General features: G+C 42.9%; 1 protein-coding gene and 1 long non-coding RNA gene across 2 annotated transcripts in view; one reads left to right on the top strand and one right to left on the bottom strand.

The window, feature by feature from the left end:
• Positions 1 to 503: 503 nt before the first annotated feature.
• The window catches only part of rasl12 (RAS-like, family 12), a 34,584-nt gene continuing 9,872 nt past the window's right edge, over positions 504 to 25,215 (top strand). The window contains exons 1-2 of the mRNA XM_038304449.1: positions 504 to 878; positions 3,098 to 3,154. Coding sequence (XP_038160377.1) covers positions 806 to 878; positions 3,098 to 3,154 — 130 coding nt within the window. The 5' untranslated portion in view covers positions 504 to 805. The remainder of the gene's footprint in view (positions 879 to 3,097; positions 3,155 to 25,215) is intronic.
• On the bottom strand, positions 20,077 to 20,366 carry LOC119796084. Its single transcript, XR_005282416.1, has 2 exons — positions 20,235 to 20,366; positions 20,077 to 20,160 (listed from the first exon to the last, which is right to left on the bottom strand). It is a non-coding gene; the product is annotated as an uncharacterized LOC119796084 (long non-coding RNA).

Below are 25,215 nucleotides of genomic sequence, written 5' to 3' on the forward strand. Positions count from 1 at the left end.
TGTCAATATGGACCAAACTCCCTGAGGAATGCTTCCAGCACCTTGTTGAATCTATGCCACCAAGAATTGAGGCAGTTCTGAAGGCAAAAGGGGGTCCAACCCATTACTAGCATGGGGTACCTAATAAAGTGGCCGGTGAGTGTATAGTTACATTGTGTGTAAACTTCCCCGCTCTCTATTTGTTGTGATTCCAGCATTTCTTTTCAGCAGCATTTAGCGTGTGTTTTTTGTGAGTCTGTGACTCATTTTTGTAGTTGTAAGTCAACCGATTTTAATTTAGTTTTTGGTTTTGGAGTTCTTGAATTTGCAGTGGAATCATGTACTTGCAAGGCGTTTGCACCCCTCGGCCACCAAAGTCCAACAAAATCTTTAGGGTTGGTTGCATAAGTTTTTTTTAAATTGGAGATGTTTCTGTGAGAAGCTAAACAAGAATCTGAGAGCGCTCACAGGAAGGACGGAATACAAACACTGAGCCGTCCATAAATTCTGAGTCAGCTGCTGTTTTCATTATGTTTAGGTCAACTTTACTGTTTGTGTTTGAAGCTTTTTTACCTAACATGGCAAGGTGAGGAGAATAGCTGCACACAACCCAGTTCCTGCTCTACTGGGTGCAGCAGATTCACAGCGACCACAGATCTGGAGGATCATCATCACCCCTCCCATCTTATTGGGGCTTCTGACCAAAGGAAAGTAAATCTCTTCCAGTCTCAGTTTTCTGTGTGACATCTGTACGTCCTGCTAGCGCCAGCAGAGGACAAAGATTACAGCAGGAAACCAGAGTCTACAACAGCCGGACATATTAAGGATGTTTGGGAAAACAAAGCCTTGTGCTGAGTGTAACCTGGTTCTGCTTGGAGTTATGGGCTGCGGAAAATCAGGTCAGTGATTCTATCTATCTCTATCTATCTATCTCTATCTATCTATCATCTATCTATCTATCTATCTATCTATCTATCTATCATCTATCTATCTATCTATCTATATCTATCTATCTATCTATCTATCTATCTATATCTATCTATCTATCTATCAATCTATCTATCATCTATATATCAATCTATCTATCTATATCTATCTATCAATCTATCAATCTATCTATCTATCTATATCTATCTATCAATCTATCAATCTATCTATCTATCAATCTATCTATCTATCTATCTATCTATCTATCTATCTATCTATCTATCTATCTTTCTATCTATCATCTATCTATCAATCTATCTATCTATCTATCTATCTATCTATCTATCATCTATCTATCTATCTATCTATCTATCTATCTATATCTATCTATCAATCTATCAATCTATATCTATCTATCAATCTATCAATCTATCTATCTATCTATCTATCATCTATCTATCTATCTATCTATCTATCTATCTATCTATCATCTATCTATCTATCTATCTATCTATCAATCTATCAATCTATCTATCTATCTATCTATCTATCTATCTATATATCTATCAATCTATCAATCTATCTATCTATCTATCTATCAATCTATCTATCTATCTATCTATCTATCTATCTATCTATCTATCTATCTATCTATCTATCTATCTATCTATCTATCTATCTATCTATCTATCTATCTATCTATCATCTATCTATCTATCTATCTATATCTATCTATATCTATCTATCAATCTATCTATCTATCTATATCTATCTATCAATCTATCAATCTATCAATCTATCAATCTATCTATCTATCTATCTATCTATCATCTATCTATCTATCTATATCTATCTATCAATCTATCTATCTATCTATCTATCTATCTATCTATCATCTATCTATCTATCTATCTATCTATCTATCTATCTATCTATCTATCTATCTATCTATCTATCATCTATCTATCTATCTATCTATCTATCATCTATCTATCTATCTATATCTATCTATCAATCTATCAATCTATCAATCTATCTATCATCTATCTATCTATCTATCTATCTATCATCTATCTATCTATCTATATCTATCTATCAATCTATCAATCTATCTATCTATCTATCATCTATCTATCTATCTATATCTATCTATCAATCTATCTATCTATCAATCTATCTATCATCTATCTATCTATCTATCTATCTATCATCTATCTATCTATCTATATCTATCTATCAATCTATCAATCTATCTATCTATCTATCATCTATCTATCTATCTATATCTATCTATCAATCTATCAATCTATCTATCTATCTATCATCTATCTATCTATCTATATCTATCTATCAATCTATCTATCTATCTATCTATCTATCATCTATCTATCTATCTATCTATCTATCTATCTATCTATCTATCTATCTATCATCTATCTATCTATCTATCTATCTATCATCTATCTATCTATCTATATCTATCTATCAATCTATCAATCTATCTATCTATCTATCTATCTATCTATCTATCTATCATCTATCTATCTATCTATCTATCTATCTATCAATCTATCTATCTATCTATCTATCTATATATCTATCAATCTATCTATCTATCTATCTATCTATCTATCTATCTATCTATCTATCTATCATCTATCTATCTATCTATCTATCTATCTATCTATCATCTATCTATCTATCTATCTATCTATCATCTATCTATCTATCTATATCTATCTATCAATCTATCTATCTATCTATCTATCTATCTATCTATCATCTATCTATCTATCTATCTATCTATCTATCATCTATCTATCTATCTATCTATCTATCATCTATCTATCTATCTATATCTATCTATCAATCTATCAATCTATCAATCTATCTATCTATCTATCTATCTATCTATCTATCTATCAATCTATCTATCTATCTATCTATCTATCTATCTATCTATCTATCTATCTATCTATCTATCTATCTATCTATCTATCTATCTATCTATCTATCTATTTATCTATCTATCTATCTATCTAATCTAATCTAATAAATCTGAGCTCCCTGACTCCCCCTGATAAATGTTTATGTAGCTGTAATTTTCCCAGGACTCGGAGCAACTCTGGTCCCGTGGGGCCGCCACAATCATCCACACAAGTTATTTTTTGCTCCTCTTCTCATGTTACAGCTCTCACAGTCAAGTTTCTGACAAAACGCTTCATCAGTGAATATGACCCTTATCTTGGTGAGTCTGATCTCCTGTAATGATGATAATGAATGAATGTAGTCATGATAATGAGCTGTACTGCTCTGCTGACATGTCACTGGTTACCTGAATGTGAAATAAATAAATGAGGGAAAGCAAAGGATGATAAACCTGTAAAGATTACATAAAAAGCAGGATTTCTCTCTTTATCACATAAACTCTGTATTGTAATACTTATAATACTCTTATTTGTCCAAGAAGTATATTGAAGGTTGATGTTTATTCATTAAGCAGTAAAATCATGGTTATAAAAGTCTTGGACTTTAGGTCTGATTTTTTTTATAATGGACAAACGTTCCCTGGAGATTCATGTTTGTCAAACATACCAACTAAAACCTGCTGGACTGAAGTAACCAGGTGAATTAAGCTCAGTGCAAATCAGTCTGGTAAACCACTGTTGACTCCGACCAATCACAGCGCAGGAGGCGGTACTTTAAGATGCCTGACTCTCAGCACTAGAAATACCCAAAAGGCAACAATGCTTCGCTGCTAGAAAAATTGTAAGATGGCGACTGCAATGAGGCAATGTTGCAATGAAAATTAAGAACGCAATGGATTGCAAAACTTATATCCTCTATTTTTTTTATTTTTTTTGGTAAAAACTGTTGTTCACTGGAGAGTTTCTCCAGGGGCTTAAAATGTTTCACGGACTAAGAAATGACAAAAATATATTCTTGCATCAAATCTGTAGTTGTCTTCTAACCTGTCGAGGTTAGAACCGATTCCAAAGTTGTTACTCTGCCTGCTCTGTCAGATGAGAATACCTGGTCAGACCAGCATACCCATAGTTATTACACATTTATCTCTTTAGTTTTCCCCGTTTATCCCTTTTTCTTTTTTCTGTTCAGTTTTTTGCATGAAAAATATACTTTAAACTACCTCAATGGGCAAGTATCCCTTTAGTCATGTACAAAAAAACTATTTGATTACTTACTTTTTGGTGTTTTTTGAAGCGTACCAAAAACATCTCTTTTAAAGTCTGTCTACCAAGAAATCAGCTCTGTTCCCTGTTTAAAGCTACAGTGTGTAATAATTACAGGGATATACAGTCAGAAATGTAATATATTATACATAACTATGTTATTTATCATCATCTACGAGCTCAGCCTCTTAACCTTAATATTTGTGTTGCCTTAGAATTCGTTATTTATAATTACATAGGAGCGGGTCTCGCAGCCATGGAGGCAGACATCTTTGCGCTACGGCAGCGCAGAGCCAACAAACTAGCGATTGCGAGATCGCCAAAACGTCACAACGATGTAGAAAAAATAACGGGTATATTTATTATCTTAAGTCTACATGAAATCTATACCCTACACAGACTAATTAAATAATATCTGTAAAATTATCTATGTAAACAAACCTCATCACTTGAGAATGTAGGTGATGCAGACGTCGTGGAAGACATTTTGTCCCGTAACGCTCGCCGTACTGTTGGGGGGGAGAAGCGGTGGGGGGGAGATGTTTATGTTGCTGCAGTCTGCAGTCTAACCGCTAGATGTCGCTAAAAGTTACACACTGTAGCTTTAAAGCAAGTTAAGGTTGTTAAATTCTATTCAGTTTATTTCTATAGCTCCAAATTCACATGATGTCATCTCAGGTCACTTTCCAGTTCACCAGATCATCCAGTCAGATTGATTCAAAGTTTTCTATCTAAGGAAAACCAGCTGATTGCATCGACTCATTGACTCTTCAGCAATCCCTCACACTAAGCATGCTTGTAGCGACAGTGGAGAGGAAAAACTCCCTTTGAACAGGAAGAAACCTCCAGCAGAACCAGGCTCAGTGTGAGCGGCCATCTGCTGAGGCCCACTGGGGTTCAAGGAGACAGAAGCAGACATAGAAAAAGAAGCATAGATACAAAAGGCAACTGTCAACCAGCTCCACAGGCGGCCCCGTCCAGGAAACACACAGCCAGGCAGACGAGCCTGAGAACTAAAAGATCTGCCTCCCATTCTACTTTTAGAAATTCTAGGAACCACTAGTAAACCTGCAGATTGAGAGCGAAGTGCTCTGTTAGGAACACAAGGAACAATCAGATCTCTGATATCAGATGGAGCTTGGCCATTTAAGGCTTTATATGTGAGAAGGAGGATTTTAAATTCTATTCTGGATTTAACAGGAAGCCAATGAAGAGAAGCCAGGATAGGAGAGATATGATCTCTCTTTTTCATTTTCATCAGAACTCTGGCTGCAGCATTTTGGATCAGCTGAAGGCTTTTAACTACAGTTTGTGGACTTCCTGATAGTAAAGAATTACAATAGTCCAGCCTTGAAGTAACAAATGCATGGACTAGTTTCTCAGCATCACCCCTGGACAGGAGATTGCTCATTTTTGCAATATTCCTCAGATGAAAGAAGGAAATTCTAGAAACCTCTTTGATCTGGGATTTAAATGATAGTGTCATGATGGGTTCTCAAATGGAGACCCAGTTATGCAGAACACCACAAGGCGGACACGAGGATAAAAGTTTAACAGTTTATTTAAGCACAAACACAGAGTGTACTGGAATCTGGTTCGGGCCTGGGTCCTGCTTTCACTGGAGTCTGCGTGAGAGACAGAGCTGTTATGTACTGCTGGCAGGGTTTGGTTTTCAAGTGAGCTCAGATAGTACCTTGAGGGTTCTTGAGTTATTCTCCTTGGGGGAGTTTCTGTTGGTTCTGGAGAAGAGTTTATCAGCAGAGTCCGTAGCTGCTTCAGCTTCTCACGTCTAACTCGTACAGACCTTGGTTTGGTTTTTCCAGCTCTAGTCCTGAGCTGCTTGGGGGTTCTCAGAAAGTCTTCAGGGTTTGGCTCAGAGGGTCGGCTCGGCAGGTTAGCTCTCCCAGAGCTTTCACGGAGGAGACTCGGGTTTCCTGGGAACACAGAGAGAGAAGTTAGAATCCAATCTGGATTCAAAGTCATGGAGATTCACAAGGAGCAAGGCTTTAGCGCTGACCAACTGGAACAACACTGCGGCGTTGAGGCAAGGTCTGAAGGCAGCTTATGTAGTGGATCCTCTGATGGTCTTGATGAGCTGCACCTGTGCAGGAGGCTCCCTCAGGGGATCCACGGCGGACTCTGCTGGAGAAAGATGGGATTTTCTCCAGCTCCCAACAGTACCCCCCCCTCAACGACCGCCCCTTGGCGGTCCGGAGGAAGTGGACGGACAGGAACGCTCGTACTCCTCTATGAGTGCAGGGTCGAGGATGTACGAGCCTGGGACCCACTGACGATCTTCAGGTCCGTAGCCCTCCCAGTCGACGAGGTACTGCCATCCGCGACCTCGTCGACGGGAGTCCACGATGCGGCGCACCGTGAAGGCCGGATGGCCATCGACCTCCAGGGCGGGTGGTGGGGAGTCGGACGGAGGGCACAGGGGGCTCGAGGAAACAGGTTTGATCTGGGAAACATGGAAAGTGGGATGGATACGGAGGGACTGGGGAAGTTGCAGACGGACAGAGGAGGGGTTGATGATGCGAGAAACCTTGAAAGGCCCAATGAATCTCGGGGAGAGTTTTCGAGACATCCCCTTGAGGGGGATGTCTCGAAAACTCGAGTGTCTCGAGTGGAGAGCCAAACTTCTTGGCCCACAGAATACTCAGGGGCGGGGCGTCTCTTAGCGTCAGCGAAACGCTTGACTGACTCGGTTGACTGGTTGAGTGTGGCGATTGTCTCCCTCCAAATCCTCTGGCAGCGACGGATGTGATGGTTAACGGACAGCACCGATATCTCTCTCTCATCTGCAGGGAAAAGAGGTGGTTGGTATCCGAGACTGACCTGGAACGGGGACTGTCCAGTGGATGCAGAACGGAGAGAGTTGTGGGCATATTCTATCCAAGGGAGGTATTGACTCCAATCCACGGGGTTGTTGGAAGTGAGACAGCGGAGGGTGGATTCCAGTTGCTGGTTCATGCGTTCTGTCTGGCCGTTTGATTGAGGATGGTAACCTGAAGTGAGAGATGGTTTGCAGCCGAGAGCAGAACAGAAAGCCTTCCATACCTGCGAGATGAATTGTGGACCTCTGTCCGAAAGAATCTCCTGGGGAATGCCATGAAGCCGGAAAACATGTTTTATTAACAGCTGGGCTGTCTGGAAGGCCGTGGGAAGTTTCCTGAGGGGAACCAGATGGCAGGACTTCGAGAAACGATCAACAATGGTTAGAATAGTGGACATACCTCGGGAGACAGGGAGGCCGGTGACAAAATCTATAGCTATATGAGACCATGGACGCGAGGGAACAGGAAGTGGTTGAAGCAGGCCAGAAGGAGGTTGGTGTGAGGCTTTGTTGCGGGCACAGGTGGGGCAAGCCAACACATATTCCTTAACGTCTCTGTGGAGTTTGGGCCACCAGAAGCGCCTGGAGATGAGAGCTATAGTCCTACTCACTCCTGGATGAGCGGTGAATTTGGCGGCGTGCATCCACTGGATGAGACGGGACCTGACTGAAGATGGGACATATGTAGGGTTAGGCGGACCGGTACCTGGGTCTGGTTCTGTGGCTAGGGCAGAGTTGATGAGGTCCGATATCTCCCAGTTGACCACTCCTATGGTACACGAAGCTGGGAGGAAAGGGTTCAGGGTCTCAGGATGATGAAGGGGGTAGAGACGAGAGAGAGAATCAGGCTTCACTTCTTGGGTCCCGGGGCTGTAGGAAATGATAAGGTTTGAAACGTGGAAGAAGTTGACCACCCGGATTGGGGAGGATTTGCCTGTTTAGTTGACTGGATGTGACCAATTTTTTTTGGTCTGGGCCACACGAGGGAAAGGATGCTCAGCCCCCCCCAGCCAATGCCCCCCCATTCTTCCAACGCCAACTTAATAGCCCCGGAGTTTACTTTGCCCCCCGTCTAAATTCTTTCAGTGATGAAAGGGGCCCACGAAGGTTGAAAGCCAGGGGTTATCCTTTTTTTCAGAGGTTTGAGCCTTTGGGAAGGGGAACCCGGCCCCCAACTCCCGGGAAAAAACAAAGCATCCACCCTCTAGGAGAATTTTAGCTGGATCAGGGGTTGGAAATTTGAACAGGGGCTCTGGGAAAACCCAAAGGGCTTTAGTTTTTCAAAAGCTGCTTTAGCCCAGGGGTTTTCCCCTGAAAGGTTCGTTTGATGGAAGTTAAAAAGAGGTTAATTTGGGAAAGGGCCCCGGTTTTGACGGAGTTTTTTTATGAAAACGTCGATTTGAAAGTTAGCGAAACCTAGGGAAAACCCCTGTAACCCGTTTTCGGTTTTCAGGGACTGGCCAGTTAAAAAAAGCCCTTTTAACTTATCCTCAGAAGGTTTTTTCCTGACCGCCCCGGCACAAAAAACCCCCCAAAAAAAAAAAGAATGACGGTTGTTTTAAATTTGCACTTCCCCGGGTTTCAACGAAAGCTTATTCTCCCTTGTCCCCGTAAAAAAAGGGGAAAAAATGTCTCCCTTTTGTTCATTGAGGGCCTTGGGGAAAAAAGAGAATGTCATCAATGTTTCACAAAAAAAAAACCTTTAGGGAAAATTTTCTGAGAACAATTTTTACTAGGGGGCCCGGGAAAAAGGAAGGGGCGTTTTGGGGTTTTAAAACCCAAAAAGGGATTACCCCCCGTTTTTGGAAAATTTGGCCCCAAAAGGGGTCTTTTAAAAGGGAATTTTTTCCCTTCATCGCCCTCTCAAAACCTCAAAGATTTATAGGCCCTTTTTTAAGTCCAATTAATAAACACTGTAACCCCCCTGTACAGGTTCAAAAAAAGAAGCAAAAAAAGAGGCAAAAGGATATTTTAATTTTAATTGTGATCTGGTTCAAAACCCCCATAATCAATGCATGGCCTCGGGGGGCCAATTTTTCTTGCCCACGAAAAAAGAACCCTGCCCCAGCGGAGAGGATGAAGGACGAATAAAATTTCCAAGCAGTAATGATTTCATTTTTTTATGTATTTTCCATAGTTTCTCTTTCAGGCTTTGGGAAAAGTTATACAAATCTGCCCGCTTGGAAGAGGTTTCACCGGGGGGAAAATTTTAAAAGGGCAATCGTATTTTCTGGTGGGCCCTAGGGGCGTAAACAATGCCCCTTTTGAAGACAGGGGGAAGTTGTGGTACTCAGAGGGAACTAAGAAAAATCCCGGGGAGTCCCCTCTCCCCCCCCCCCCACTAGGAGGCCCCCAAACCCTAGGGGGAGCAAACGAAGGGATTTTCGTGGCAAAGTTGTGGACCTTTATTACAGGAGAGTTTAGTCCAGTTAAAAGTTAGGGGTTTTTGCTTCCCAACCCCCTCGAAAAACCCCAGGGGCTAGCCGGGGGGGCATGCAGAGGGAAAAAACAAAGAAGGTTATTGTCTCTCCCGGGGGTTACCTGATTTGGGAAATTTGCCGGGGGGGGCTTTTTTTTGGAGGGGGAACCCGGTGGAGTCCCTTTTTTCCCTCGATGGGACCACGAGAGGCGAAGAGGGGAACGGTCTTTAAAGTGAAGTTGCTGGACGAGGGTTAAGTCTATTTAAAACACCCCTCACTGCCCGAGGGCGATTAACCCGGGGAAAAAAAAGAGACTCTGGTTTTCACAGAAGAGGGGTGGGTGGAAGCAAAAAAACGAGGGATTTTGTTGTGTTTTAAATTTTTTCCCCCCAGGGCCCCCTCAGAAACCACTGGCGGGGGGGGCCCCCCTTTTTTATCTTGCCGGGGAAGGGGGGCGATAAAAGGGCCACTCTCCCGCGTAAAATACATAATTTAAATTAGGAAAACCCCCTCTGTCTCCCCAGGGGTAAGGGCCCCGTGTGTCCCCCCGCCCTGGGTTTCCCGGGGTCCCCTTCTCCCAAAGAGAGGGCTGGAAAACCGGGAATTTGGAAAAAGGAAATGGGGCTTAGAACCTCTGAATGGGCATTTTTTGCTCTGTAGGGAGAAAAAACAAATAACGTTAAGAGAGGCAGGGAGAGAAATTACTTTTGCTTTTAAACTGTTTCTGGCTCGAATCCCATTATCAAGGGCTAATTTGGGGGAGGCGGATTAAATCTTTGAGGGAAGCAGGTTCGTCGAGGGGTTTTAGTTCATCTTTTAAACTGTTCATTTAATGCCATGAAGAATGCTCCCTTTAAGGCGCTTTGGTTCCAACCGGAAGCTGCCGCCTTAACCCGGAAGTTAATCGAAAAGTCTGCCACCGATGAATTTCCCTGTTAAAGGCTGAAAAGAGCTCTGGAATCCATAGCTTGGTCAGTTTCCTGATTGAATACCTGGTTAAATTCTGAGATGAAGTCTGAGTTCCTTTCTGATTTGGTATTAAATACTGACAGGGTCATCATAGTGGGAGATTTTAACATCCATGCTGACATTGAAGGCGATAGCTTAAGAGCAGCCTTTAATGCTATCTTAGACACTATTGGCTTTGTTCAAAATGTGAATAGTCCCACGCATTCTCATCTTCATACTTTGGATCTTGTGCTGACATACGGCATAGAATGTGAAGAAATAACAGTATTTCCTCACAACCCTGTCCTCTCTGACCACTTTCTAATAACCTTCAGGATTACTTTAACAGAGTTCTCCTCCCCCAAAAGAAGGTTCAATTTTAGTAGATCTTTATCAGATAGTGCAGTTATAAATTTTAAAGAATCTGCTTCACTTTCTCTCTCCTCTGTGTCACTGAGCAGTGCTGCAGAGTGCAAAAGCTTAGCTTATTCCCCTTCACAGGTTGATGATTTTGTTGATGGGGTTGCTAGTTCTCTGCGTATTGCCTTAGACAACGCAGCTCCTTTGAAAATGAAAACCGTTAAAAATAGAAAGCTTGCTCCTTGGTTTAATGCAGAGCTGCGTACTTTGAAGCAAAATGCTAGGAAACTGGAGAGAAAATATCGCTCCACAGGCCTGCGAGAGTCCTTCCTAGTCTGGAAAAATGGTTTACTGCTGTATAAGAGGACCCTTTGTAAAGCAAGAGCAGCATACTTCTCCTCATTAATAGAGGAGAATAAGAATAATCCTAGATTTCTTTTTAATACAGTTGCCAAACTCACCCAGAGCCATAGCTCTGTTGAACCGTCCATTCCACCTGCTCTTAGCAGCAATGATTTTATGGGATTCTTTATAAATAAGATTGATCTTATTAAAAATAAGATCATACGCACTCCTCTATCCGCGATTGTACCTGAGGTAGTCATGGAATCTGAACCGGGTTTAGACTGCTTTGATCCAGTTGAACTCTCTGAATTAGCAAAATTATTGTCTTCATCTAAGCCTTCAACTTGTATGTTAGATCCAGTTCCAACCAGGTTATTTAAGGAGGCATTCCCTTTGATCTCCTCCTCCATTTTAGATGTGATTAATTTATCTCTGTTACAGGGATATGTACCTAAAGCTTTTAAGGTTGCTGTAATTAAACCTCTGCTTAAGAAACCGTCTCTTGACCCAGATGACTTGGTCAATTATAGACCTATATCCAATCTTCCTTTCTTATCCAAAATTCTTGAGAAAGTAGTTGCCAAACAAGTTTGCGATCACTTCCACCATAATGAACTTTTTGAAGAGTTTCAGTCTGGCTTTAGAGCTCATCATAGCACTGAAACAGCTCTGGTGAAAGTCACTAATGATATTCTCATGGCCTCAGATAATGGACTTGTATCTGTGCTCGTCCTGTTGGATCTTAGTGCTGCATTTGATACAGTTGACCATAATATTCTTTTAGAAAGACTTGAATATTTTGTTGGAATTAAAGGAACAGCACTAGACTGGTTTAAATCTTATCTTTCTGATCGAATTCAGTTTGTTCATGTTAATGATAGATCTTCAACACGCTCAAAGGTTACCTGTGGAGTACCACAGGGATCAGTGCTAGGACCAATTCTCTTTACTTTATACATGCTCCCAATTGGTAGAATTATTAGACAGCATGGGATTAATTTCCACTGTTATGCTGATGATACCCAGCTATATCTGTCTATAAATCCAGATGAAGCTAACCCATTACATAGATTACAGGCATGTCTGAAGACATAAAAACCTGGATGACTCTTAACTTTCTGCTTCTGAATGCAGACAAAACAGAAGTTATAGTCTTTGGACCAGAGTCTTTGAAAAAGAAGCTGATTAGCCAGTCACTTCATTTGGATGGGATTAAACTGATTTCAGATAATAAAGTAAAAAATCTTGGTGTTATTTTTGATCAGGACCTGTCATTTAAATCCCATATCAAAGAGGTTTCTAGAATTTCCTTCTTTCATCTGAGGAACATTGCAAAAATTAGAAATATCCTGTCCAGGGGTGATGCTGAGAAACTAGTCCATGCATTTGTTACTTCAAGGCTGGACTATTGTAATTCTTTACTATCAGGAAGTCCACAAACTGTAGTTAAAAGCCTTCAGCTGATCCAAAATGCTGCAGCCAGAGTTCTAATGAAAATTAAAAAGAGAGATCATATCTCTCCTATCCTGGCTTCTCTTCATTGGCTTCCTGTTAAATCAAGAATAGAATTTAAAATCCTCCTTCTCACATATAAAGCCTTAAATGGCCAAGCTCCATCTTATATCAGAGATCTGATTGTTCCTTATGTTCCTAACAGAGCACTTCGCTCTCAATCTGCAGGTTTACTAGTGGTTCCTAGAATTTCTAAAAGTAGAATGGGAGGCAGATCTTTTAGTTATCAGGCTCCTCTCCTGTGGAACCAACTACCAGTTTTAGTCCGTGAGGCAGACACCCTGTCTACTTTTAAGGCTAGGCTTAAAACTTTCCTTTTTGATAAAGCTTATAGTTAGGGTGGCTCAGGTTATCCTGAGCTATCTCTATAGTTATGCTGCTGTAGGCTTAGACTTTTGGAGGACATAGGGACCCCCATTTCATCATTCTGCTTCATTCTCTCTCTGTTCTCCTATTCTGTAGAATCTGTTAGTTCAATCTCTAACCTTCTGCTCTCTCTGCTTTTCCTCAGAGTAGCTTTGCCTCGTCTGTTCCTGTTTGGCTGTGACGTCATCCTGGAAAAAAACATCAGTTGTGCTGCTTCTATCAACACCCTTGTTTATAGATGTTGGAGATCGGCCTGTTTTCCAGTGTGGTCCTGTTTCTCTGACCGTGACTGAGTGGATGTGCTCTCTTCGTCCTCTGGCATGGGAGCTGCCTTGGAGCTCGTCTGCCTGGCTGTGTGTTTCCTGGACGGGGCCGCCTTTTACAGCTGCTTTTTGTATCTCTGCTTCTGTCTCCTTGAACCCCAGTCGGCCTCGGCAGATGGCCGCTCACACTGAGCCTGGTTCTGCTGGAGGTTTCTTCCTGTTAAAAGGGAGTTTTTCCTCTCCACTGTCGCTACAAGCATGCTTAGTGTGGGGGATTGTATTTGAGTCAATGAGTCAATGCAATCAACTGGTTTTCCTTAGATAGAAAACTTTGTATCAATTTGACTGTATGATCTGGTTGAACTGTAAAGTGCCTTGAGATGACATGTGTTGTGAATTTGGCGCTATATAAATAAACTGAATTGAATTGAATTGAAAAATAGCAGTTTAAGCTATCGTCGGATGCAAATCTGGCCTGAGCCCATTCCAAGGCTCTTCCTGTTAACTGAGAAAGAATAAATGTTATCTTCTTGTGGTCCGTGGGAAAACAACCAGGGGAGTTCATAAAAATCAAACGACATTGAAATAAAAATCCCCTGCAATCTTTCATCTTGCCAGAGAACTTTTCTGGTAGACTAGGGCGGAACTCTGATGACGTCACTGCTGGTGACCTCGGAGGAGGAACAGGACCCGGAAATGGTTGTGGAGAAGGGGTAGCGTTAGCATTGTTCAATCTACTAGAGAAATTACGGACAAGATGATCCTGGAAATCAATTTGAGAATTTAACTCACTCAGAGTTTGAACCTGTCTGTGGATTTGGGCATCCCGCTCCTCTAGTAGTTGACGGAGATGTTCTGCTGGGCCTTGAGTTTGGCCGCAGTGTTCTGTCATGATGGGTTCTCAAATGGAGACCCAGTTATGCAGAACACCACAAGGCGGACACAAGGATAAAAGTTTAACAGTTTATTTAAGCACAAACACAGAGTGTACTGGAATCTGGTTCGGGCCTGGGTCCTGCTTTCACTGGAGTCTGCGTGAGAGACAGAGCTGTTATGTACTGCTGGCAGGGTTTGGTTTTCAAGTGAGCTCAGATAGTACCTTGAGGGTTCTTGAGTTATTCTCCTTGGGGGAGTTTCTGTTGGTTCTGGAGAAGAGTTTATCAGCAGAGTCCGTAGCTGCTTCAGCGTCTCACGTCTAACTCGTACAGACCTTGGTTTGGTTTTTCCAGCTCTAGTCCTGAGCTGCTTGGGGGTTCTCAGAAAGTCTTCAGGGTTTGGCTCAGAGGGTCGGCTCGGCAGGTTAGCTCTCCCAGAGCTTTCACGGAGGAGACTCGGGTTTCCTGGGAACACAGAGAGAGAAGTTAGAATCCAATCTGGATTCAAAGTCATGGAGATTCACAAGGAGCAAGGCTTTAGCGCTGACCAACTGGAACAACACTGCGGCGTTGAGGCAAGGTCTGAAGGCAGCTTATGTAGTGGATCCTCTGATGGTCTTGATGAGCTGCACCTGTGCAGGAGGCTCCCTCAGAGGATCCACGGCGGACTCTGCTGGAGAAAGATGGGATTTTCTCCAGCTCCCAACAGATAGGTCCTGATCAAAAACAACACCATGATTTTTTACTTTATTATCTGAAATTAGTTTAATCCCATCCAAATGAAGTGACTGACTAATCAGCTTCTTTTTCAGAGACTCTTGTCCAAAGACTATAACTTCTGTTTCGTCTGCATCCAGAAGCAGAAAGTTAAGAGTCATCCAGGTTTTTATGTCTTCAGACATGCCTGTAATCTATGTAATGTCATGATTGGTTCTGAATCAAACCCACATGCAGAACACTACCAGGAGACAGATGAAAAGTTTAACAGAGTTTATTAAATGTTTGCACAAAATCAGACTGCGTGCAGGAAACAGGTCCGGGCTGGATTCTCAGGCGTCTGCAGAGATGACAGTTTGGTTAACCAGGTGGATAGGAAGCGTTGTTTAGTTTTCAGATTTTTGCAGAATATACCTTGGAGAGTTTCAGACTTTCTTCTCAGAGGGGGGGAACCGGTTGGGTCCAGAGACTGTTGGTTTAACAGAGTGCTCAGCAGGTGCAGCGTCTAACTTCTGACTGTTGGATCAGACCTTGGATTGAGGGGTTAGCTCTCCTTCCGAGAGCAGCAGGTGGATTCCAAAGTGAGATCTTCAGGTTTGGCTCTCTAGGGCAGGCAAACAGATTCTGGTTAAGCTCTCCCAGAGCTTCACACGAGAGACAGGTTTTCCTAGGAGCGACAAGACAAAGGCTGGTTAGAATTCAGTTTTCTCTAGGGGACAAAACTCAAAGACAAAAGGCTCAGGTTCGCTAACCAAACTTAGCTAACACTGCGGCGTCGAAGAAAGGTCTGGCATCTGCTTAAGTAGAGGGTCCTCTAATGGACTGATGAGCTCCAGGTGTGCTGGTGAGCTCCAGCCCAGAGAACCCACGGCACACTCTGCTGGGGAAAGGTGGAACAACTCCAGATCCCAACAGTACCCCCCCCTCAACGACCGCCTCTTGGCGGTCCAGAGGAAGTGGACGGGAGGGAACTCTCATATTCCTCAATCAAGGAAGGATCGAGGTTATAAGAGCCTGGGACCCAGGTGCGGTCTTCCGGACCATAGCCCTCCCAGTCGACGAGGTACTGCCAACCGCGACCTCGCCGACGGGAGTCTACGATCCGGCAAACAGTGTAAGCCGGATGACCATCAATGTCCAGGGCGGGCGGAGGGGAGTCGGAAGGCGGGCACAAGGAGCTAGTGATGACTGGTTTGATCTGCGAGACGTGGAAAGTGGGATGGATGCGTAGGGAGGATGGCAAGTGTAGAGGGACAGCAGAGGGGTTGATGATTTGGTCAATCTTGAAAGGACCGATGAACCTGGGTGATAGTTTTTTCGACATCCCCTTGAGGGGGATGTCTCGGGTCGACAACCAGACCTCCTGGCCTGGAGTGTAATCAGGAGCGGGGCGCCTCTGAGAATCCGCATACCTCTTGGTAGTGGCGGAAGCACAGGTGAGAGCTCTCCAGATCCGTTGGCTGCGGCGGATGTGTTGATGGACTGATCTAACTGTGATCTCTCTCTCATCTGCGGGGAAAAGTGGAGGCTGATAACCCAAGGACACCTGAAAGGGAGACAAACCAGTGGAAGCAGATCTCTGGGAGTTATGTGCGTATTCTATCCAGGACAGGTACTGGCTCCAGTCAGTTGGGTTATTGGATGTAAGGCAGCGGAGGGAGGACTCAAGCTACTGGTTCATCCTCTCCGTCTGCCCGTTAGACTGAGGGTGATAACCTGACGTAAGAGAAGATTTACAGTTGAGTGCGGAACAGAAAGCTTTCCAGATCTGAGAGATGAACTGGGGACCACGATCGGAGAGGATTTCCTGAGGGATGCCATGGAGACGAAAAACGTGTTTCACAAGGAGTTGAGCCGTCTGGAATGCAGTGGGGAGCTTTCTGAGGGGAATGAGATGACAAGCCTTGGAAAAACGATCGATGATAGTTAGGATTGTAATCATACCTCTAGAAATGGGGAGACCGGTGACAAAATCCACCGCGATGTGAGACCATGGACGGGTTGGAACAGGTAGAGGTTGCAGTAGACCGGAAGGTTGTTGGTGTGACGTCTTGTTCCTAGCGCAGATGGGACAGGCCAGAACGTATTCTTTAACGTCTTTGTGCAAAGACTGCCACCAGAATCATCGTTGTATGAGGGCGATGGTTCTGCTAACTCCAGGATGAGCCGAGAATCTTGCTGTATGCATCCACTGGATAAGTCGGGACCTGACGGAGGATGGAACGTACATCTTATTTGGAGGACCGTTACCTGGGTCAGGTTCAGAGACCAGGGCTGCGTTGATTAAATCAGTGATCTCCCAGGAAACGGCCCCAACAGTGCAAGTGGCTGGGAGAACAGGTTCAGGTGTCTCGGGTTGATCAGAGGAATACAGACGAGAGAGAGAGTCGGGCTTGACGTTCTTGGAACCAGGTCTGTAGGAAATAATTAAATTGAATCGAGAGAAGAACAGAGACCACCTTGAATGCCGAGGGTTGAATCTTTTAGCTGATTGGATATAGGCAAGGTTCTTGTGGTCAGTCCAAACCAGAACCGGATGTTCCGCCCCCTCAAGCCAGTGTCTCCATTCCTCCAAGGCAAGCTTAATGGCCAAAAGTTCTCGATCACCAACATCATAGTTTTGCTCGGCTGAGGATAATCTGCGAGAAAAGAATGCACACAGGTGAGTCTTTTGATCAGAGTCAGATTGCTGAGACAGTACAGCTCCCACACCGGAATCAGAGGCATCCACCTCTAGGATGAACTGTTTCGTAGGATCTGGTTGGACCAAGATGGGAGCACTGGAAAAAAGTCTCTTTAACTTATTGAAAGCTGCCTCAGCCTCAGGTGTCCATTGAAATGTTTTCTTTACAGAGGTAAGAGCAGTGAGAGGTTGAGCTGTCTGGGTGTAATTTCTTATGAACCTCCTGTAAAAGTTAGCGAAGCCGAGAAATCTTTGGAGTTGCTTGCGGTTCTCAGGTGTAGGCCAATCCGGAACTGCCTTTATCTTTTCTTCTGATGGCTTCACCTGCCCGCCCTCGAGCACAAACCCTAGAAAAGTAACAGACTGTTGATGAAATTCACATTTCTCGGCTTTCACAAAAAGTTTATTTTCCAGAAGTCTCTGAAGAACTAGACGAACGTGCTTTCTGTGGTCTGAGAGGTTCTTGGAGTAAATCAAAATATCGTCGATGTAGACAAAAACAAAGACATTCAAAAAATCTCTGAGAACATCATTGACCAAAGCTTGGAAACAGGCAGGAGCATTCGTGAGACCAAAAGGCATGACCAAGTATTCAATCTGTCCTAAGGGGGTTTTAAAAGCTGTTTTCCATTCATCCCCTTCTCTTATTCTCAGGAGGTGGTAGGCGTTTCTCAGGTCAAGCTTGGTGAAAATTGTAGCCCCCTGAACCGGTTCGAACGCTGATGCTAGTAGTGGCAGGGGGTATTTATTTTTAACAGTAATCTGATTCAGTCCCCTGTAGTCGATACAGGGGCGCAGAGAACCATCCTTTTTGCCCACAAAGAAAAAACCAGCACCAAGTGGGGATGAAGGTGGGCGAATGATTCCAGCAGCTAGAGATTCATTGATGTATTTGTCCATAGTTTCACGTTCAGGTTTGGAAATGTTATACAATCTGCTGCTGGGGAGAGGGGCTCCAGGAAGTAAATCTATGGCACAATCGTATGGTCTGTGAGGTGGAAGAGACGTAGCACTGACCTTACTGAAGACTGGTGCCAGATTATGATACTCGGGAGGAACAGAAGTAAGGTCAGGAGAGTCCATCTCCCCCCTACCTCTAGGGGACTGAACAGAAGGAGCCGCAGAACGAAGACAAGACTCGTGACAGAAGGTGGACCAGGATTCAATGTGGCGTTCAGCCCAGTTGATATGGGGGTTATGACGCTCCAGCCACTCGAAACCAAGCACCAGGGGAGAACAGGCTGAAGGAAAAACAAAAAACGTTATCATCTCACGATGGTTTCCAGAGATAAGCAGTTCTAACGGTTGAGTCTGATGAGTTACTTGATTAAGTTTCTTTCCATCGATAGCTGAAACTCTGAGGGGTTTAATTAAAGGGACAGTGTCAATCCCTAACTGCTGAACCAGTTCAGAGTCAATTAGGTTTTTCTCACAACCAGAATCTATGAAGGCAGATAACGTAAGATTCTGGTTAGAAAAGAACAGAGTAGAAGGCAACAACAAGTGAGGAGTTTTCTCGGATCTCAGATGGCCCGTCAGACTCCTCACATCCTCTGACGGGCCCCGGCTTTTGATTTTGTCGGGCAAAAGGCAATGAAATGGCCAGTCTCACCACAGTATAGACACAGTTTAGCCTGAAATCTCCGTTGCCTCTCCTCCGGGGACAATCTGGTGTGTCCAATCTGCATGGGTTCGGTCTCAGTTCCATCAGATGGAGTATAGTGAGAGACCTGGACAGGTGTTGGAAGAGACTGGTTCTTAGCTCTAGGCTTGGTTATGGGTTATTGGGAAACAGAAGCATTTCTTAATGCAGGAGTAGAAACAGCAGAACTCAGATTTCTCAATCTAAAATTACTTCTGGCACGAAGTCTGTTATCTAACCTGATGGTCAGACGTATTAAATCCTCCAAACTAGCTGGTTCGTCTAATGTGGCGAGTTCATCCTTAATGTTATCGTTAAGAGCTTTAAAGTAAGCACTCTTAAGTGCGCACTCGTTCCAACCAGAAGCTGCAGCCTTAACCCGGAAGTCAATGGAGAACTCAGCAACAGTAGAATTTCCCTGTTTGAGATTAGGTAAGGCTCGAGAGTCAATTGTCTTATCTGAGTCATGGTTAAAGACTTGAGAAAACTCAGATAAAAATTGGGAAATTGTACAACGAAAACTGGACTCAGAAGAAAATCTTGCCTCCACCCATTCCAGGGCTCGACCAGTTAGTTGGGACAGAATAAAGGAAATCTTTTTCCTATCGTTAGGAAAACTGCCAGGGGAGTGTTCAAAAAGCAAACGACACTGGAACAAAAAACCCTTAAACTCCTTTTGGTTACCTGAAAATCTTTCAGGGAGACTCGGATGGAACTCAGGAAATGACATCACGGATGGTGACCTTAGAGGCGGAAGTGGTTCCGGAACAGATCGGGCTGCCGGCGTAGCGTTAGCACCTCCCATGTAGCCGGCATAATTCTGCAGGACTTGGTTCTGATATTCCAGTAGTTTGTGTAACTCACGGATTGTGTGGGCGTGTCCATGGATTTGAGCGTCCTGCTCCTCAAGTCTCTTCTGGAGGTGATCTGCTGGGCTTTGTGTTTGGCCGCAGTGTTCTGTCATGATTGGATCTGAATCAAACCCACATGCAGAACACTACCAGGAGACAGATGAAAAGTTTAACAGAGTTTATTAAATGTTTGCACAAAATAAGACTGCGTTCAGGAAACAGGTCCGGGCTGGATTCTCAGGCGTCTGCAGAGATGACAGTTTGGTTAACCAGGTGGATAGGAAGCGTTGTTTAGTTTTCAGATTTTTGCAGAATATACCTTGGAGAGTTTCAGGCTTTCTTCTCAGAGGGGGGGAACCGGTTGGGTCCAGAGACTGTTGGTTTAACAGAGTGCTCAGCAGGTGCAGCGTCTAACTTCTGACTGTTGGATCAGACCTTGGATTGAGGGGTTAGGTCGAGAGACAGGTTTTCCTAGGAGCGACAAGACAAAGGCTGGTTAGAATTCAGTGTTCTCTAGGGGACAAAACTCAAAGACAAAAGGCTCAGGTTCGCTAACCAAACTTAGCTAACACTGCGGCGTCGAAGAAAGGTCTGGCATCTGCTTAAGTAGAGGGTCCTCTAATGGGCTGACGAGCTCCAGGTGTGCTGGTGAGCTCCAGCCCAGAGAACCCACGGCGCACTCTGCTGGGGAAAGGTGGAACAACTCCAGATCCCAACATGTAATGGGTTAGCTTCATCTGGATTATAGACAGATATAGCTGGGTATCATCAGCATAACAGTGAAAATTAATCCCATGCTGTCTAATAACTCTACCAATTGGGAGCATGTATAAAGTAAAGAGAAATGTTCCTAGCACTGATCCCTGTGGTACTCCACAGGTAACCTTTGAGCATGAGGAAGATCTATCATTAATGTGAACAAACTGGAAGGTGTTTTTCACGTATGTGATCCAAACTCCAGACAAAAGGATAATTTTACCAGCAGCTTTCTATGGGGCCAAAATGGTAGCTTTAATATTTGCAAATGTGTGTGGAGAGTTGTGTGTCTGTATCTCGATTTGTGTGTGTGCAGTGGGATTTGAAAATGTGTAAATAAATCTGTAAATGTGTGAGGAGATTTGTGTGTCCGTACAACAATCTGCAAATGTGTAAAACTACTTGTGTGTAATCTGTTTTGCAAATGTGTAAAAAATCCACAAATCTGTATTCAGATCTGCAAATGTGTACTGAGATTTGCAAATGTGTAAAAAATCCACAAATCTGTATTCAGATCTGCAAATGTGTACTGAGATTGGCAAATCTGTAAAAAAAATCCACAAATCTGTATTCAGATCCACAAATGTGTACTGAGACTTGCAAATGTGTAGATCAATCTGTAAGCACACAGAGACACTTGTGTCTGAAGTATTTTCGCTTCAAGACCCAGAAATACAGACAAATCATTGGTTACAAGTCAAACGGTTTTTCGGTTGGCTCTCTTTACACACGTGATTTTTGCTACTCTTCTGCCGCGTGAGATGCACAAATGCGTAGGATATGTATGTGTATTTTCGCGATTTGTAACCCCTTGCGCAGGCTCGCAGGCTCACATGCTGCCCTGAACGCAGGCTCGCAGGCTCACAGATAGCCTCTCTCTGCTGCGACAGTTCAGCACAACTTGCTTCACATACAGCCACATACATTACCGCCATCTACTTCAGTGGAGTGTGGATCGGGATGCTATGTATTTTCCCACTGAAAAATAAAAATAAATATTAACAATATTTACATAAATAAACTTATATCCTTTCTATCAATTTCGTTTTTTCAAGATTGTTTATCAAATTACAAAAATAATCAGGAGTAGATTTTTTCCCCAAAATATCTTGTATATTTAACTGTAATTTATTTTCTTGCAACCAACTTAATAATTCCCTTCTCTCCATAAAATATTTATAACAAAACATGTTCCACCATCTCCCCTTGATAACAAAAACCACAACCTCCTGTTCCCATTCTAAATAAGTTTCCATTTAACCCCGTGTTTTCGAAACTTAATCTAGATATAACCTCTTTTCTATTCCTTTCCATTCTCCTCCACTGCATGAAAAGTGAGATTTTCGTCCCCGTAAACCCCCGTAAACTCCCGCAGATCTGCCTGATTTTCGTCAGTTTCCGACAATTTGCAACCCGTGCTTGTCCGCGTTTGTCGTGCCACAAATTGTCGGAAACGGACTCTGACGTATGTGGAGAGCGAGCAGCTGTACTAATGGCCCTAATTAGCATATGAATGCAGCAAACCCGCGCGGCTGGCCAGGTCTGGCTTGAATAACCTTCTCAGTATTGGCTGAAACCACTATTCTCAAACAGCGTGATTGGCAGCAAAACCACACGTGGCCACGCCAGGCTTTAATTTTCGTACTGAGTATTGGACGGAACCACTTCTTTTTAAACAAGTGAAGTCGCTCGTGATTGGTTGGCATATATATATATTTACATATATATATTTATTCATATATATATATATTTATTCATTCATATATATATATTCATATATTTTCTTCATTCATATATTTATTCATTCATATGCTGTGTATTTATGTTATCCTACACTACTACACAATTATTATGCTACCATCAAGGACATGAATGAATTTATACAGGAAATGAAGATTTGCCAGGAAGCTGTTTATGCAAAGAAAGAGCTTTATTAAAACACACCCAACTATATACAACGCGTATCCAAACACATGCGTATCTAAAAATTACAACTCCGTGAACGGTCCGTTTGCTTCCTCGGGGTTGGAGGTAACAGGCAGCATTCCCTCCGAGGCAGGTCCGATGTGCAGACGCCTACTGTGCGTGGCCCTGTACTTCGGCATCGCTTCTAACCGGGACTGCAGCTTAACACAGAGTTCAGTGAGATCCGGCCTACGAAATGGCGGAGACCGTACAATCCATCTAGAGACACCGCCAACGACACCATCTTCTTCGTCGGACATGAGGTCGACGGTGGCGGACTTACAGAGTTCCACTTCCTCATCTGCTGGCACACTCTGCCTCGCCTTCAGCAGCTGAAAAAAAAAAAAACATGAATCAGCGCACTGCATATGGACACAACACATCTATCAATGCACCTGAAAAATAGTCACCAAATAAAGTCTTACCCTCTTTCGTCTGGCCCGACTCCGAGCAGATAGCCTGGCAGCCTCCGCACGCAGCGTGCTGGCTAGCAGCGTGTATCTGAAGCTCCTGCATACCGTCTCATAATACGTCTTACAGGCAGCTGGAAAACAATTAAATGAGAGTGGTATGAATAAAAAAATAAAAAAAATCAAACGCAAGTCACAGTAACAAGGAAGGAGAAAACATTAAAACAAGTCACTTACACACAATGTCGTCTTTATCAACATCGTGCAAATCCGAGCAAATAGGAGGTCACCGCCTCATTGTGAGGCGACTGTAGTCTGTGAAAAAAAAAAAGTACAGCTATGGTCGGTATCCATCCGTATCCATGTCCTTTTACCGCAGAATGAAAGCATATTCTTTAAACCTTACCCCTGCCGGTTCATAGCGCCTGCAATTAGTCTCCGAGTTGTTAAGACGGCATAATGCTTCCTGTGAATCACAAAAAATACACTTTAGTAAAGCTTTAGGCTAGGCTGCTTTTAGCTTACCTAGCTAGGCTAGGCTGTCTTTAGCTTGCCTAGCTAAGCTAGGCTGCTTTTAGCATAGCTACCAGTAATCGAACATATATTTACCGCTAGCGTGGCGTTGTGCACCCGTCTTCTCTTCCTCGAGTTTGTATATCCCGCAAAGTTGCTCGACTGCAGATAGGGTGGCCAGATGTCCGGCTTTAGGGCGGACAGTCCGGATTTTCATTGCACTGTCCGGCGTCCGGCGCTGCACCCAGCCGGACGTGTATTTGTCCTCCTTTACCCCCAGATTCCACATACTCCGTCAGCGCTCCGCCCCGCTCACGTACGGAGTACTTGTCTGTCTTCTTCTTCTTCTTGTCGAGTTTTATGGCGGTTGGCAACAAACTGTTAGTAGCATTACCGCCACTTACTGGTATGGAGTGTGGTTCGTGATGGTTTAAATATTGATCCTGATACATTCTACCCTAACTTCTTCTAAACATACATTCACACATTCACACTTAAAAATATAAACATATTTGTGCACAGCTTTGTATATCATTCCTTCACTCACAAACACACTTACTATAATTAAATTCTATGGAATAATTTCGTTTTCTTTAGAAATCGAATAATTATTTGTATGTGTTTACTCCCTAAATTTTTCCTCAGTATATCTAATAAATTAACCTTCTCCTTAATGTCTTCAAACTCTCTTCTCATATATCTTCTCTCTTTTTCATATTTATGACATTCTAATATAACATGTTCTATGGTTTCATATTTATCACAGAAATCACATTTGCCCGTTTTATGTTTTTGTATTTTAAAAAGTGTATGATTAAGTCCTGTATGACCAAATCTTAACCTTGTTATCACTCTTTCATCCTTTCTATTTCTTCTTCCATTTCTTCTTTCTCCTACCATCTTCTGAATTTTATAAAACCATCTTCCTGTTTTATCTTCATCCCACCTTCTTTGCCAAATTTCCATAAGTTTCTCTTTAATAATACTCTTTCCTTCTGATTTACTTATTTTAACTATAAAACTAATAGAATGTTTAATTGCCCTTTTTGCCATTTTATCTGCCCTCTCGTTTCCTTCCGCCCCAATATGTGCTGGAACCCACACAAATGTAACTATCAGCCCCATGTTTCGTATTCTGAACAGTGTATGATTTATTTCTAATAAAATGTCCATCCTACTATCTGTATTACTTGTCTGTCATGTAAATCAATGAGAGCTGTTCCACATCCTCCGCTCGTCACCGCCCACGTACGTCTTCTCCGTCCTTCACCGTCAAAATACGGAGCTGAGCTATTTTTTGCTCCCCTCCGGTCCGTCCAGATCAAGACCCGCTATTGCAATCGCACCAAACAGAAAAAAGAATGTAGAGAAGACCCGGTTTGTCAAATTAAATTATAGTAAAAACAGATCGGTATCTAGAAATTAGAGCATAGTTTGTATATATTCCCAAAAACTAAAACAATAAATTTAGATTTTATTTCCTGGCAAAACATTCAATTCGGTTTATCCATTAAAGAAAAAAAAATGTGGAATTTTTAATCAATATTCTAATAATTGTAACAAAGTATTATATCCATAAATGTCGCTATGCAAAATGCTCCCTCTCAATCTCTGCTCTCAAAAATGAACTTTCCCTTTTCAAAAGATGTCTGAGAA

The sequence above is a fragment of the Cyprinodon tularosa genome, unplaced genomic scaffold (genome assembly GCF_016077235.1).
Source record: "Cyprinodon tularosa strain WSP-4 unplaced genomic scaffold, ASM1607723v1 ctg534, whole genome shotgun sequence".
Lineage (NCBI taxonomy): Eukaryota > Metazoa > Chordata > Actinopteri > Cyprinodontiformes > Cyprinodontidae > Cyprinodon > Cyprinodon tularosa.